Here is a 16,069-nt window from a genome sequence, read left to right on the forward strand (position 1 = left end):
ACGAATGAATGAATGAATAAATGCCATCATTATTCTTATTATAATAATGATGGTACTTGTTACGCGCTTACCAAGCACTAAGTGCTGAATTGTCCTTTCCAAGCGCTTAGTGCAGTGCCCGGCACACAGTAATATGTTGCCAACTTGTACTTCCCAAGCGCTTAGTACAGTGCTCTGCACACAGTAAACACTCAATAAATACGATTGAATGAATGTATAAATGCCATCATCATTCTTATTATTATAATAATGATGGTACTTGTTAGGGCTTACCAAGCACTGTTCTCAGTGCTGAATTGTCCTTCTCAAGCGCTCAGTGCAGTGCTCGGAAGCGCTCAATAAATACGATTGAATGAATGAATGAATGAATGAATGAGTGAATGAATTGGGCGTGTCAGGGAGGAGAGCTGAGGCTCCCTTCTCCTCAGGCGGCGGGCGCATGCGCACTGACGCCGGCCGGCCGACGCGGGCGCATGCGCACTGACGCCTGCGGGCCGGCCGCGGGCGCATGCGCACTGACGCCTGCGGGCCGGCCGCGGGCGCATGCGCACTGACGCCGGCGGGCCGACGGCCGGGCACGCGCCGGGGAGCGAGCCACCGCTCCATGCCCGCGTTCCCGCGCCTCGCCGCCTCGTTCTCCCGCCTCCCGCCCCGGCTCCTCAGCGGCGCCGCCGCCGCCGCCATGTCCGCCGCCGGGCTCAAATCGGTGGACTACGAGGTGTCCGGCCGAGTGCAGGGTAAATGGCGGCGGAGGCGGGGCGGGGCGGGGCGGGGCGGGCCGAGGGAGGGGAGGCCGGCCCCAGCCTCAAGGACGGGCCCGGGGCGAGGGAGCCGAAGCCGCGTCGCCATGACACAGCGCTGGGCGAGGGCGGAGAGGGGCGGGGGCTCGGCGGCGCATGCGCGAGAAATGTGACAGCGGGGAGGAGGGAGAAGGGGTGGGGGCGCATGCGCGGGAAGAGGGACAGCGGGGAGGGGGGGAGAGGAGAGGGGACGCATGCGCGGAACGTGGTACCGCGGGGAGGAGGAAGGGGTGGGGGAGAGCGCATGCGCGGAAAGAGGGCTGGGGGCGGGGAGAAGAGGGATAATAATAATGATAGCATTTATTAAGCGCTTACTATGTGCAAAGCACTGTTCTAAGCGCTGGGGAGGTTACAAGATGATCAGGCTGTCCCACGGGGGGCTCACAGTCTTTATCCCCATTTTACAGTTGAGGGAACTGAGGCCCAGAGAAGTGAAGTGACTTGCCCAAAGTCACACAGCTGACAAGTGGCGGAGCCGGGATTCGAACCCATGACCTCTGACTCCAAAGCCCGGGCTCTTTCCACTGAGCCACGCTGCTTCTCTAATAATAATAATAATGGCATTTATTAAGTGCTTACTATGTGCAGAGCACTGTTTTAAGCGCTGGGGAATTTACAAGGTGATCATGTTGTCCCATGTGGGGCTCACAGTCTTAATCCCCATTTTACAGATGAGGTAACTGAGGCCCAGGGAAGTGAAGTGACTTGCCCAAAGTCACACAGCTGACGGGTGGTGGAGCCGGGATTTGAACCCATGACCTCTGACTCCAAAGCCCGGGCTCTTTCCCCTGAGCCACGCTGCTTCTCTACAGGGATGTGGGGACGCAGGCGCAGAAAGAGGAACGGCGGGGAGGAGGGAGAAGGGGATGGGGCGCATGCGCGGAAAGAGGGACAGCGGGGAGGGGGACGAGAGGGGTGGGGACGCATGCGTGGAAAAAGCTAGCGGGGAGGGGGAGAAGAGGAGTGGGGGCGCATGTGCAGAAAGAGGACCTGTGGGGAGGAGGGAGAAGAGTGGAAGCGCAAGCGCGGAAAGGGGGGCGCATGCGCGGAAAGAGGGACAGCGGGGAGGGGAGCGAAGAGGGGTGGGGCGCATGCGCGGAAAGTGGGACCTAGGGGAGGAGGAAGAGGGGTGGGGGCGCATGCGCGGACAGAGGGACAGCGTCGAGGAGGGAGAAGAGGGATGTGGGGACGCAGGCGCAGACAGGAACAGCGGGGTGGAGGGAGAAGGGGTTGGGGCGCATGCGCGGACAGAGGGACAGCGGGGAGGAGAGAAAAGAGGGGTGGGGCGCATGCGCGGAGAGGGGCGGCGGGGAGGGGGAGAAGAGGGGTGGCGGCGCAAGCGCGGAAAGAGGGATAAGGGGGGGACATGCGCGGAAAGAGGGACAGCGGGGTGGGGGGAAGAGAGGTGGGGGCGCATGCGCGGGAAGAGGCACAGCGGGGAGGGGAGAGAGGTGGGGGCGCATGCGCGTGCAGAGGGTTAGCGGGAAGGGGAGGGGGCGCATGCGCGGGGATTGCTGAGGGAGACGGGGGAGGAAGAATCAATCAATCAATCAATCAATCGTATTTATTGAGCGCTTACTATGTGCAGAGCACTGTACTAAGCGCTTGGGAAGTACAAATTGGCATCACATAGAGACAGTCCCTACCCGATAGTGGGCTCACAGTCTAAAAGGGGGAGACAGAGAACAGAACCAAACATACCAACAAAATAAAATAAGTAGGATAGAAATGTACAAGTAAAATAAATAAATAAATAAATAAACAGAGTAATAAATATGTAAAACCATATATACATATATACAGGTGCTGTGGGGAGGGGAAGGCGGTAAGGCGGGGGGGATGGAGAGGGGGACGAGGGGGAGAGGAAAGAAGGGGCTCAATCTGGGAAGGCCTCCTGGAGGAGGTGAGCTCTCAGCAGGGCCTTGAAGGGAGGAAGAGAGCTAGCTTGGCGGATGGGCAGAGGGAGGGCATTCCAGGCCCGGGGGATGACGTGGGCCGGGGGTCGATGGCGGGACAGGCGAGAGCGAGGTACAGTGAGGAGATTAGTGGTGGAGGAGCGGAGGGTGCGGGCTGGGCAGTAGAAGGAGAGAAGGGAGGTGAGGTAGGAGGGGGCGAGGTGATGGACAGCCTTGAAGCCCAGGGTGAGGAGTTTCTGCCTGATGCGCAGATTGATCGGTAGCCATTGGAGGTTTTTGAGGAGGGGAGTGATATGTCCAGAGCGTTTCTGGACAAAGATAATCCGGGCAGCAGCATGAAGTATGGATTGAAGTGGAGAGAGACACGAGGATGGGAGATCAGAGAGAAGGCTAGTGCAGTAGTCCAGACGGGATAGGATGAGAGCTTGAATTAGCAGGGTAGCGGTTTGGATGGAGAGGAAAGGGCGGATCTTGGCAATGTTGCGGAGCTGAGACCGGCAGGTTTTGGTGACGGCTTGGATGTGAGGGGTGAATGAGAGAGCGGAGTCGAGGATGACACCAAGGTTGCGGGCTTGTGAGACGGGAAGGATGGTAGTGCCGTCGACAGAGATGGGAAAGTCAGGGAGAGGACAAGGTTTGGGAGGGAAGACAAGGAGCTCAGTCTTCGACATGTTGAGCTTTAGGTGGCGGGCGGACATCCAGATGGAGATGTCCTGAAGGCAGGAGGAGATGCGAGCCTGGAGGGAGGGGGAGAGAGCAGGGGCAGAGATGTAGATCTGGGTGTCATCAGCGTAGAGGTGATAGTTGAAGCCGTGGGAGCGAATGAGGTCACCAACGGAGTGAGTGTAGATTGAGAACAGAAGGGGACCAAGCACTGAACCTTGGGGAACCCCCACAGTAAGAGGATGGGAGGGGGAGGAGGAGCCTGCAAAAGAGACTGAGAAAGAACGACCGGAGAGGTAAGAGGAGAACCAGGAGAGGACGGAGTCTGTGAAGCCAAGGTCAGATAACGTGTTGAGGAGAAGGGGGTGGTCCACAGTGTCAAAGGCAGCTGAGAGGTCGAGGAGGATTAGGACAGAGTATGAGCCGTTGGATTTGGCAAGCAGGAGGTCATTGGTGACCTTTGAGAGCGCAGTTTCCGTGGAATGAAGGGGACGGAAGCCAGACTGGAGGGGGTCGAGGAGAGAGTTGTTGTTGAGGAATTCTAGGCAGCGCGTGTAGACAACTCGTTCAAGGAGTTTGGAAAGGAATGGTAGGAGGGATATGGGACGATAACTAGAAGGAAGAAATAATGGTGGGGTGTGCTGAGCGCCTACTATTCATTCAGTCCTATTTATTGAGCGCTTAGTCTGTGCAGAGCACTGTATTAAGCGCTTGGACAGTACCATTCAGCAACAAAGACGATTCCTGCCCACAAAGGGCTCACAGTCTAGAAGGAGGGAGACAGACATCGAAACAAGTAATCAACCAGTCAATCAATCGTATTTATTGAGCGCTTACTGTGTGCAGAGCGCTGTACTAAGCGCTTGGGAAGTACAAGTTGGTAACATATAGAGACGGTCCCTACCCAGCAGTGGGCTCACAGTCTAGAAGGGGGAGACAGAGAACAAAAGCAAACATATTAACAAAATAAAGGAAATGGAATAGATATGTACAAGTAAAATAAAGAGTAATAAATACGTACAAACATATATACATATATACAGGTGCTGTGGGGAATCAATCGTATTTATTGAGCGCTTACTGTGTGCAGAGCACTGTACTAAGGACTTGGGAAGTAGAAGTTGGCAACATATAGAGACGGTCCCTACCCAACAGCGGGCTCACAGTCTAGAAGGGGGAGACAGAGAACAAAACAAAACATATTAACAAAATAAAATAGAATAGATAGGTACCAGGAAGATAAATAAATAAAGTAATAAATATGTACAAACATATATACATCTATACAGGTGCTGTGGGGAAGGGAAGGAGGTAAGGTGGGGGGGGATGGAGAGGGGGAGAGGAAGGAGGGGGCTCAGTTTGGGAAGAAGTAATAATAATAATATTATAATAAAATTGTTAAGTGCTTACTATTTGCCAGCAGTAAGCGTTGGAGTGGATATGAGCAGATTGAGTGGGACACAGTCCCTGTCCTCCGTGGGGCTCACAGTCTCAATCCCCATTTCCCCAATCACTGTAGACAACACTACTATCCTCCCCACATCACAAGACCACAACCTCGGCGTTGTCCTCGACTCCTCGCCCTCACTGACCACGGGGGTAACCTACAAAATACCTTCTCCGGCCAAATGGGAGCGAGAGCACGACCGTGCTCGGAGAACCCGACCGAGTCCAAATCGAATTCCCCAGGGGATGGCGATGAATTGTACATTTCGGCCAAAAGATAAGTCGCGCTCACTTGCTCAGGTAGTAGAAATGGGCTCCGGGAGGATCTCCGGGAGTAATAACCCCAAAGTCCCGTCACTGGCTCACCTCCCAACAGATGGTCCTCTGCCTTCATTAGGAGTGGAGAGTTTAAGAAGAGTTCGGGGACTAATAAACGTCATCTGGGGCTGAGACGTTATATGGGCAGCCCTGTTGGGGAGGGGATAAATAAATAGCAGGAGGCCTTCCCAGACTGAGCCCCTTCCTTCCTCTCCCCCTCGTCCCCCTCTCCATCATCATCATCAATCGTATTTATTGAGCGCTTACTATGTGCAGAGCACTGTACTAAGCGCTTGGGAAGTACAAATTGGCAACATATAGAGACAGTCCCTACCCAACAGGGGGCTCACAGTCTAAAAGGGGGAGACAGAGAACAAAACCAAACATACTAACAAAATAAAATAAATAGAATAGATATATACAAATAAAATAAATAAATAAATAGAGTAAAAAATATGTACAAACATATATGCATATATACAGGTGCTGTGGGGAAGGGAAGGAGGTAAGATGGGGGGTTTGTACATATTTATTACTCTATTTTACTTGTACATATGTATTCTATTTATTTTATTTTGTTAGTATGTTTGGTTTTGTTCTCTGTCTCCCCCTTCTAGACTGTGAGCCCATTGTTGGGTAGGGACCGTCTCTATAAGTTGCCAACTTGTACTTCCCAAGCGCTTTGTACAGTGCTCTGCACACAGTAAGCGCTCAATAAATACGATTGTACTTCAATCTCATCTTACAACAGTGCTTTGCACATAGAAAGCACTTAACAAATGCCATCATTATTATTATTATCTCACTGCCGACTCCTCACCCATGTCCTGCTTCTGGCCTGGAATTCCCTCTCCCTTCATGTCTGAAAGACAAGCACTCTCCCCACCTTATTAAATGCGCATTTCCTCCAAGGGATCTCCCCCCACTAAGCCCTCATTTCTTTTTTTCCCCATTCCCTTCTGCATTGCCCTTCCCCTTGGATTTGCATCCTTATTCACCCCACCCTCAGCCCCACAGCGCTTACATATCTATAATTTATTTATATTCATGTCTGTCTCCCCCCTAGACTGTAAGCTCAATGTGGGCAGGGAATGTGTCTACCAACTCTGTCACACTGTATTCTCCCAAGCACTTAGTACAATGCTCCACACAGAGTAAGCGCACAATGAATATAACTGATTGATTCTTCTAGACGGATTGATTCTTCTAGACTGTGAGGTTGGGTAGGGACCGTCTCTATATGTTGCCAACTTGTACTTCCCAAGCGCTTAGTACAGTGCTCTGCACACAGTAAGCGCTCAATAAATACGATTGATTGATTGATAAATAGCAGTCCCCATTGCATGACATCTGAATCAGGGACATCCAAAGAGCAATTTTCCACCTCAGTTCAAGTTGTCTCCTTGGGGATCAAGGAGATTTTAGCAGCTAAATTATGGCCATGCTGGTCGTTTCTAATTATATTAGCTTCAGCGCTTCCGTAACTTATAAAAATGGTAAAAAAAGTTACTCAAATTGAAACCATCCCCTAAAGAAAAAAAAAAATCCCAACCTTGAGCATAAGTGCATTTACACCGGACATACTTAAATTGGTAGGCTGTTTTGTTGGGTTTCCATTTTGGACTATTTTGGATGGAGCATTTGTAATCTTTTTTCCTCATTTTTGGTAACAGTTTATGTCCAGCATATTAGCAATCCATCTCAAAGTCATTTTTTCCTCTCTACTCATCTTTAAGTGCAAACTATTAAATACAATGCACGAGCTCTCAAATTATTTTTGAAAATCTGGTTGTTTGGTTTATAAGATTATAAAACTGGAATAATTTCAAGTTACCTAGATTTGAGTAAATAAAACCTAATAAAATTCAGCCCTAAATAGTTCTTAAATACATTATATCTTTCAGTAGAAACAAAACAGGTTGACATTTTTTTTTTTTCCTCTTTTTCTAACAGGCGTTTGCTTCAGAATGGTGAGTCCCCTCGTCCTGTGGTCAGTTTTTCACTGTTCTTGCTGGAAATTACTGGTTGGAGTTTAAAACACAGTAGCCAGTAGATTTTTCGCTTTTAAGAAGTACTATCAATCAGCCGCATTTACAGAGCTGTCAATTTTTTCACTGTTCTTGCTGGAAATTACTGGTTGGAGTTTAAAACACAGTAGCCAGTAGATTTTTCGCTTTTAAGAAGTACTATCAATCAGCCGCATTTACAGAGCTGTCAATTTTTTCACTGTTCTTGCTGGAAATTACTGGTTGGAGTTTAAAACACAGTAGCCAGTAGATTTTTCGCTTTTAAGAAGTACTATCAATCAACCGCATTTACAGGACTGTCAATTTTTCACTGTTCTTGCTGGAAATTACTGGTTGGAGTTTAAAACACAGTAGCCAGTAGATTTTTCGCTTTTAAGAAGTATTATCAATCAACCGCATTTACAGAGCTCTCACTGTGTGCTGAGCACTGCGCTAAGCGCGTGGGAGAGTACAGTGTAACAGTTGGTAAACGTGTTCCTTGTACACAGTACAATGTTCCCATGTTGCGTGTCTTTTTGTTACCCGGTTCGGACAGAACTCTAGCAGAATGATTCATTTTGATGACGGTGATAATAATGACAATACTTGTGGTTCTTGTTAAATCGCTTATTATTTAAGCATCGTACAAAGTGCAAGGATAGATTCATAATAATAATAATAATTATGGCATTATTAAGCGCTTACTATGTGCAGAGCACGGGGGGGGGGGTGTTACAAGGTGATCAGGTTGTCCCGCGTGGGGCTCACGGTCTTCATCCCCATTTTCCAGATGAGGGAACTGAGGCCCAGAGAAGTGAAGTGACTTGCCCAAAGTCACCCAGCTGACAGTTGGCAAAGCCAGGACTTGAACCCATGACCTCTGACTCCAAAGCCCGGGCTCTTCCCACTGAGCCACGCTGCTTCTCTGTGTCTGCTTCTCAGGTCTGTGGAAGACCTGATTTATGAAGTCAGGTCTTACACAGCCCCTGCCCACGTGGGGCTCAGAGCCTAGTGGGATGGCGAACACGCACTGAATCCCCATTTTACAGATGAGGAAACCGAGGCCCAGGAAAGTCAATTCGCCCAGTCAGTCAATCGTCTTGATTGAGTTCTTCCCGTATGTAGAGCACGCTACTAAGCGCTTGGGAGAGTCCAATAGGCAGAGAGATAACAAACACATTCCCTGCCCACAACGAGCTTATAGTCTAGAGTCTGCAGTCAATCAATCAATCGTATTTATTGAGCGCTTACTGCGTGCAGAGCACTGTACTAAGCGCTTGGGAAGTACAAGTTGGCAACGTATAGAGATGGTCCCTACCCACCAGTGGGCTCACAGTCTAGAAGTCACCCAGCTGGCAATTGGTGGAGTCAAGATTAGAACCCAGGTCCTCTGACCCCGAGGCCTGGGCTTCTTCCATCCTGTCTGTGGTTCCAAGTGAGGGTAGAGGCACCGCTGTCAGAGCCGAGGAGTGAGAAACCGAAAAGAAACCTATAAGCTCTAAGGGGTTATGTGGACTGCTCCCGTAGTTGTTCCAGCCTGAAATATCTCCCTCCATCCACCCTGGATTTATCATCATCATCATCAATCGTATTTATTGAGCGCTTACTATGTGCAGAGCACTGTACTAAGCGCTTGGGAAGTACAAATTGGCAACATATAGAGACAGTCCCTACCCAACAGTGGGCTCACAGTCTAAAAGGGGGAGACAGAACAAAACCAAACATACTAACAAAATAAAATAAATAGAATAGATATGGACACATAAAATAAATAAATAAATAGAGTAATAAATCAATCAATCAATCAATCGTATTTATTGAGCGCTTACTATGTGCAGAGCACTGTACTAAGCGCTTGGGAAGTACAAATTGGCATCACATAGAGACAGTCCCTACCCGATAGTGGGCTCACAGTCTAAAAGGGGGAGACAGAGAACAGAACCAAACATACCAACAAAATAAAATAAGTAGGATAGAAATGTACAAGTAAAATAAATAAATAAAATATATAAAATATATAATATATATATATAATATATATAATATAATATAATATAATATAATAATATAATAGTATATAATATAATAGTATATTATAGTAATAAATATGTACGACCATATATACATATATACAGGTGCTGTGGGGAAGGGAAGGAGGTAAGACGGGGGGATGGAGAGGGGGACGAGGGGGAGAGGAAGGAAGGGGCTGAGTGTGGGAAGGCCTCCTGGAGGAGGTGAGCTCTCAGCAGGGCCTTGAAGGGAGGAAGAGAGCTAGCTTGGCGGAGGGGCAGAGGGATTGGGGGCATTCCAGGCCCGGGGGGTGACGTGGGCCGGGGGTCGATGGCGGGACAGGCGAGAACGAGGTACGGTGAGGAGATCAGCGGCGGAGGAGCGGAGGGTGCGGGCTGGGCTGGAGAAGGACAGAAGGGAGGTGAGGTAGGAGGGGGCGAGGGGATGGATGGACAGCCTGGAAGCCCAGGGGGAGGAGTTTCTGCCTGATGCGCAGATTGATTGGGAGCCACTGGAGATTTTTGAGGAGGGGAGTAACATGCCCAGAGCGCTTCTGGACAAAGACAATCCGGGCAGCAGCATGAAGTATGGATTGAAGTGGAGAGAGACACGAGGATGGGAGATCAGAGAGAGATTTATTGGTCTGGAGGCTGATTTGACCTCCCACTCAAAATTGGGAGCCTCCAGAGCCATGCCCCTGTTTCCCCTGGGTGTCCTGGGTTCTAATCGCTTAGAACAGTGCTTTGCACACAGTAAGCGCGTAACAAATACCATCATTATTGCTATCGTTATTCATCCTGACACCACCAATTGTCTGCTCTGTGACCTTGGGCAACTTACTAGAGAAGCAGCGTGGCTCAGTGGAAAGAGCCCGGGCTTTGGAGTCAGAGGTCACGGGTTCGAGTCCCGGCTCCGCCACATGTCTGCTGGGTGGCCTTGGGCAAGTCACTTAACTTCTCGGAGCCTCAGTTACCTCATCTGTAAAATGGGGATGATGACCGTAAGCCCCACGTGGGACAACCTGATCACCTTGTATCCCCCCCAGCGCTTAGAACAGTGCTTTGCACATAGTAAGCGCTTAACAAATTCCATCATTATTATTATTATTATTATTATTACGATTGATGATGATGATGATGATGATGATTACTTAACTTCTCTGGGCCCGGGTTCCTCATCTGGAAAAGGGGGATTATCATCATCAATCGTATTTATTGAGCGCTTACTGTGTGCAGAGCACTGTACTAAGCACTTGGGAAGTACAAATTGGCAACATATAGAGACAGTCCCTACCCAACAGTGGGCTCACAGTCTAAAAGGGGGAGACAGAGAACAAAACCGAACATAGTAACAGAATAAAATAAATAGAATAAATAGAATAGAATAGATATGTACAAGTAAAATAAATAAATAAATAGAGTGATAAATATGTACAAACATATATACAGATATACAGGATTATGACGGTGAGTCCTATGTGGGGCATGGACCGTGTCCAGCATGATTATCTTGTATCTACCCCAGCGCTCAGTACAGTGCCTGGTACATAATAAGGGCTTCACAAATACCATAAAAAGAAATGTTTCTGTAAGGTCGACTTTTTGATATTCTGTGAGCTGTGTTTAGGTCTGTTTTTTCTCTCCCCCCCTCAAACCAGTACACGGAGTCCGAAGCTAAGAAAATGGGTCTGGTCGGTTGGGTCAAGAACACCCGCCAAGGGACAGTCATCGGCCAAGTTCAGGGTCCTGTGGAGAAGGTGAATTCCATGTAAGTCCAATTCATTCATTCCTTCATTCATTTAATCGAATTGATCGAGCCCTTACTGTGTGGAGAACAATGTAATAAGCACTTGGGAAAGTACATTTCAGCCTATTTATCTTACTGAACCTATAAAGAATTTTCCCCATCCTCCCCGCCTTACCTCCTTCCCCTCCCCACAGCACCTGTATATAATAATAATAATAATAATAATAATAATGGCATTTATTAAGCGCTTACTCTGTGCAAAGCACTGTTCTAAGCGCTGGGGAGTTTACAAGGTGATCAGGTTGTCCCACGTGGGGCTCACAATCTTAATCCCCATTTTACAGATGAGGGAACTGAGGCACAGAGAAGTGAAGTGACTTGCCCAAAGTCACACAGCTGACAAGTGGCAGAGCCGGGATTTGAACCGATGACCTCTGACTCCAAAGCCCGGGCTCTTTCCACTCAACCATGATATATATATATATATATATATACACATATGCATATATGTTTGTACATATTTATTACTCTATTTTACTTGTACATATTTATTCTATTTATTTTATTTTGTCAATATGTTTTGTTTTGTTGTCTTTCTCCCCCTTCTAGACTGTGAGGCCACTGTTGGGTAGGGACCGTCTCTATATGTTGCCACCTTGTGCTTCCCAAGCGCTTAGTACAGTGCTCTGCACACAGTAAGCGCTCAATAAATACCATTGAATGAATGAATGAGTGAATACTGCATCGTCATTTGCCCATGGGTTTCCTTTTAGACTGTGAGCCCACTGTTGGGTAGGGACTGTCTCTATATGTTGCCAATTTGTACTTCTCAAGCACTTAGTACAGTGCTCTGCACATAGTAAGCGCTCAATAAATACGACTGATGATGATGATGATGGAGGGAATCACGACTCTAAAAATGAGAAGCAGCCTGGCCTAGTGAATAGAGCACGGGCCCGGGGGTCAAAAGGACCTGATTTCTAATCCCAGCTCTGCCACTCGTCTGCTCCGTGGCTCTGGACAAGTCACTTTCCTTCTCAGTGCCTCAGTGACCTCATCTATAAAAATGGAGATTAAGCCCCACGTGGGACAGGGACTGCGTCCAACCTGATTACCTTGTATCTACCGCAGCGCTTAGAACAGTGCCTCTCCCCCCTCAAACCAGTACACGGAGTCCGAAGCCAAGAAAATGGGTCTGGTCGGTTGGGTCAAGAACACCCGCCAAGGGACAGTCATCGGCCAAGTTCAGGGTCCTGTGGAGAAGGTGAATTCCATGTAAGTCCAATTCATTCATTCCTTCATTCATTTAATCGAATTGATCGAGCCCTTACTGTGTGGAGAACAATGTAATAAACACTTGGGAAAGTACATTTCAGCCTATTTATCTTACTGAACCTATAAAGAATTTTCCCCATCCTCCCCGCCTTACCTCCTTCCCCTCCCCACAGCACCTGTATATATATATATATAATAATAATAATAATAATAATAATAATAATAATAATAATAATAATGGCATTTATTAAGCGCTTACTCTGTGCAAAGCACTGTTCTAAGCACTGGGGAGTTTACAAGGTGATCAGGTTGTCCCACGTGGGGCTCACAATCTTAATCCCCATTTAACAGATGAGGGAACTGAGGCACAGAGAAGTGAAGTGACTTGCCCAAAGTCACACAGCTGACAAGTGGCAGAGCCGGGATTTGAACCGATGACCTCTGACTCCAAAGCCCGGGCTCTTTCCACTCAACCATGATATATATATATATATACACATATGTATATACATATATATATATATATATATATATATATATATATACATATATACTAAGCGTACTAAGCGCTTATCACATACCAGGAAAAAAAAAAAGAAAGAAAGAAAATGGAGTCATGCTCAGTGGTAGGTGCTGAGGCCGTAATAGATTTCTGGGCCATTAATGAGGCTGTTAATCCACCATCCTTGCCTTGTATCAAACAAAAACTCCTCGCCATTGGCTTTAATCCCCTTGCCCTCTCCTTCCTCACTTTGCTACTCTCCTACTACAGTCCGGCCCGCAAATTTTGCTCCTCTAATGCCAACCTCCTCAGTATACCTCAGTATACCTCCTCAGTATACCTCAGTCTCATCTATCTCGCTTCCATCCCCTCGCCCACATCAATCCGACAGAAAATGACTCTCAGTCAATCAATCAATCAATCAATCGTATTTATTGAGCGCTTACTATGTGCAGAGCACTGGACTAAGCGCTTGGGAAGTACAAGTGGGCAACATCTAGAGACAGTCCCTACCCAACAGTGGGCTCACAGTCTAAAAGGGGGAGACAGAGAACAAAACCAAACATACTAACAAAAGAAAATAAATAGGATAGAAATGTACAAGTAAAATAAATAAATAAATAAATAAATAAATGGAGTAATAAATATGTGAGTAATAGAGTATAAATAGAGTAGAGTAGTATAGAGTATAAATAGAGTAGAGTAGTAGAGTATAAATAGAGTATAAATATGTGAGTAATAAATATGACTCTCCTCCCTCTTCAAAGCCTTACCGAAGGCCCATCTCCTTCCCCGACCAAGCCCTCTTTTCATTCATTCAATCGCATTTATTGAGCGCTTACTGTGTGCAGAGCACCGTACTGAGCGCTTCGGAAGTCCAAGTGGGCAACATCTAGAGACGGTCCCTACCCAACAACGGGCTCACAGTCTAGAAGGGGGAGACAGACAACAAAACCAAACATGTGGACGGGTGTCAAGTCGTCAGAACAAATAGAAATAAAGTTAGATGCACATCATTAATGAAATAAATAGAATAGTAAATATGTACAAGTAAAATAAATAGAGTAATAAATCTGTACAAACATATACATGTCTCTATATGTTGCCGACTTGTACTTCCCAAGCGCTTAGTACAGTGCTCTGCACACAGTAAGTGCTCAATAAACACGATTGAATGAATGAATGAATACAGGTACTGTGGGGAGGGGAAGGAGATAGGGATGGGGCGAAGCAGCGTGGCTCAGTGGAAAGAGCCCAGGCTTTGGAGTCAGAGGTCAGGGGTTCAAATCCCGGCTCTGCCGGTTATCAGCTGTGTGACTTTGGGCAAGTCACTTCACTTCTCTGGGCCTCAGTTCCCTCGTCTGTGAAATGGGGATTAAGACTGTGAGTCCCCCGTGGGACAACCTGATCACCTTGTACCCTCCCCAGCGCTTAGAACAGTGCTTTGCACATAGTAAGCGCTTAATAAATGCCATTATTAAAGGGGACTCAGTCTAGGAAGGCCTCTTGGAGGAGGTGAGCTCTCAGTAGGGCTTTGAAGGGCTCTTTTCCTCTTCCACTCCCTTCTGCCTCGCCCTGACGTGCTCCCTTTAATTCATTCCTTCAGTCGTATTTACTGAGCACTTACAGGGTGCAGAGCACTGTACTAAGCGCTTGGGAGAGTACAATACTGCAGTAAGCAGTCACGTTCCCTGCGTGGCTCAGTGGAAAGAGCCCGGGCTTTGGAGTCAGAGGCCATGGGTTTGAATCCCGGCTCCACCACAAGTCTGCTGTGTGACCTTGGGCAAGTTACTTAACTTCTCTGAGCCTCAGCTACCTCATCTGTAAGAATGGGGATTAAGACTGTGAGCCCCACGTGGGACAACTTGATCACACTGTATCCCCCCCAGCACTTAGAACAGTGCTTTGCACATAGTAAGCGCTTAACAAATGCCATCATTATTATTATTATTATTATTATCATCCCCTCCTCCCAGCTGCACAGCACTGATGTACCTCTCCGTAATGTATTTATTTCTGTTAATGTCCGTTTCACCCTCTAGACTGTAAGCGTGTTTTGGGCAGGGAATGTGTCTGTTTATTGTTCTGTTGTACTCTCCCAAGCAGTCAGGACAGTGCTGTGCACACAGTAAGAGCTCAGTAAATGTGATTGAATGAGTGAGTGAGTGAGTGAATGAATGAATGAATGAATAGCGGTGTGATTTCCAATTTAGGCCTCTGCCTGTTTGATCTCAGCTCCAGCAAGCTGGGACTGGGGAGGGGAGAGTGTGGCTGGAAAAATGAGGTCCACTCTGTGCAATGGTTTACAAACCTAAGAGAAGTGTGAGCCCACTGTTGGGTAGGGACTGTCTCTATATGTTGCCAATTTGTACTTCCCAAGCGCTTAGTACAGTGCTCTGCACATGGTAAGCGCTCAATAAATACGATTGATGATGATGATGAAGTGGCGTGGCGGAGTGGATAGAGCACAGACTTGGAAGTCAGAAGGTCACGGGTTCTCATCCTGGACCTGCCTCTCTTCTGCTGTGTGACCTTGGGCAAGTCACTTAACGTCTCTGGGCCTCAGTGACCTCATCTGTAAAATGGGGATGAAGACTGTGAGCCCCCCCCGTGGGACAACCTGATCACCTTGTAACCTCCCCAGCGTTCCTCCCCCTCCCCATCCCCCCCGCCTTACTTCCTTCCCCTCCCCACAGCACCTGTATATATATATATGTTTGTACATATTTATTACCCTATTTATTTTACTTGTACATATTTACTTGTACATATTTATTCTATTTATTACCAGTGAGCAGCATGGCTCACTGGTAAGAGCACGGGTAAGAGCACCTCATCTGTAAAATGGGGGTTAAGACTGTGAGCCCCATGTGGGACAACCTGATCACCTTGTAACCTCCCCAGCGCTTAGAACAGTGCTTTGCACATAGTAAGCGCTTAATAAATGCCATTATTATATTTATTTTATTTTGTTAATATGTTTTGCTTTGTTGTCTGTCTCCCCCTTCTAGACTGTGAGCCCGCTGTTGGGTAGGGACCATCTCTAGATGTTGCCAACGTGGACTTCCCAAGCGCTTAGTACAGTGCTCTGCACACAGTAAGCGCTCAATAAATGCGATTGAATGAATGAATGAATGAATGAAAGTCACTTTGCTTCTCTGGGCCTCAGTTCTCTCATCTGTAAAACGGGGATTGAACCTGTGAGCCCCACGTGGGAAAGGGACCGTGTCCAACCCGAGTGGCTTTTATGCACCTCAGCACTTAGTACAGTGCCCGGCACATAGAAAGCATTAAGCAGATACCATCATGGTTATTATTATGAAAGCAGGAACCCCAGGCCTGCCCGTTTTCTTTCGAATTTCTTTCTTTCTTTTAGACTGTGAGCCC

The 16,069-nt window shown here is 47.6% G+C and overlaps 1 protein-coding gene across 5 annotated transcripts in view; it reads left to right on the top strand.

Annotated features, from left to right (window-relative positions):
- Positions 1-601: 601 nt before the first annotated feature.
- Positions 602-16,069, top strand: part of ACYP2 (acylphosphatase 2) — a 78,068-nt gene continuing 62,600 nt past the window's right edge. For 3 of the 5 annotated variants that reach the window (XR_005452336.1, XM_038751852.1, XM_038751853.1), the window contains exons 1-3: positions 602-737; positions 7,097-7,113; positions 12,071-12,180. Coding sequence is in view for 3 of the 5 variants with exons in the window: in XM_038751852.1 (XP_038607780.1) it covers positions 605-737; positions 7,097-7,113; positions 12,071-12,180 (260 nt within the window). In the remaining 2 variants the exon portion in view is untranslated. Of the gene's footprint in view, positions 738-7,096; positions 7,114-10,816; positions 10,927-12,070; positions 12,181-16,069 lie in introns of all 5 variants that reach the window. The other 2 variants (XR_005452335.1, XM_038751851.1) reach the window with 1 other exon arrangement.

Source organism: Tachyglossus aculeatus, chromosome 9 (genome assembly GCF_015852505.1).
Source record: "Tachyglossus aculeatus isolate mTacAcu1 chromosome 9, mTacAcu1.pri, whole genome shotgun sequence".
NCBI lineage: Eukaryota > Metazoa > Chordata > Mammalia > Monotremata > Tachyglossidae > Tachyglossus > Tachyglossus aculeatus.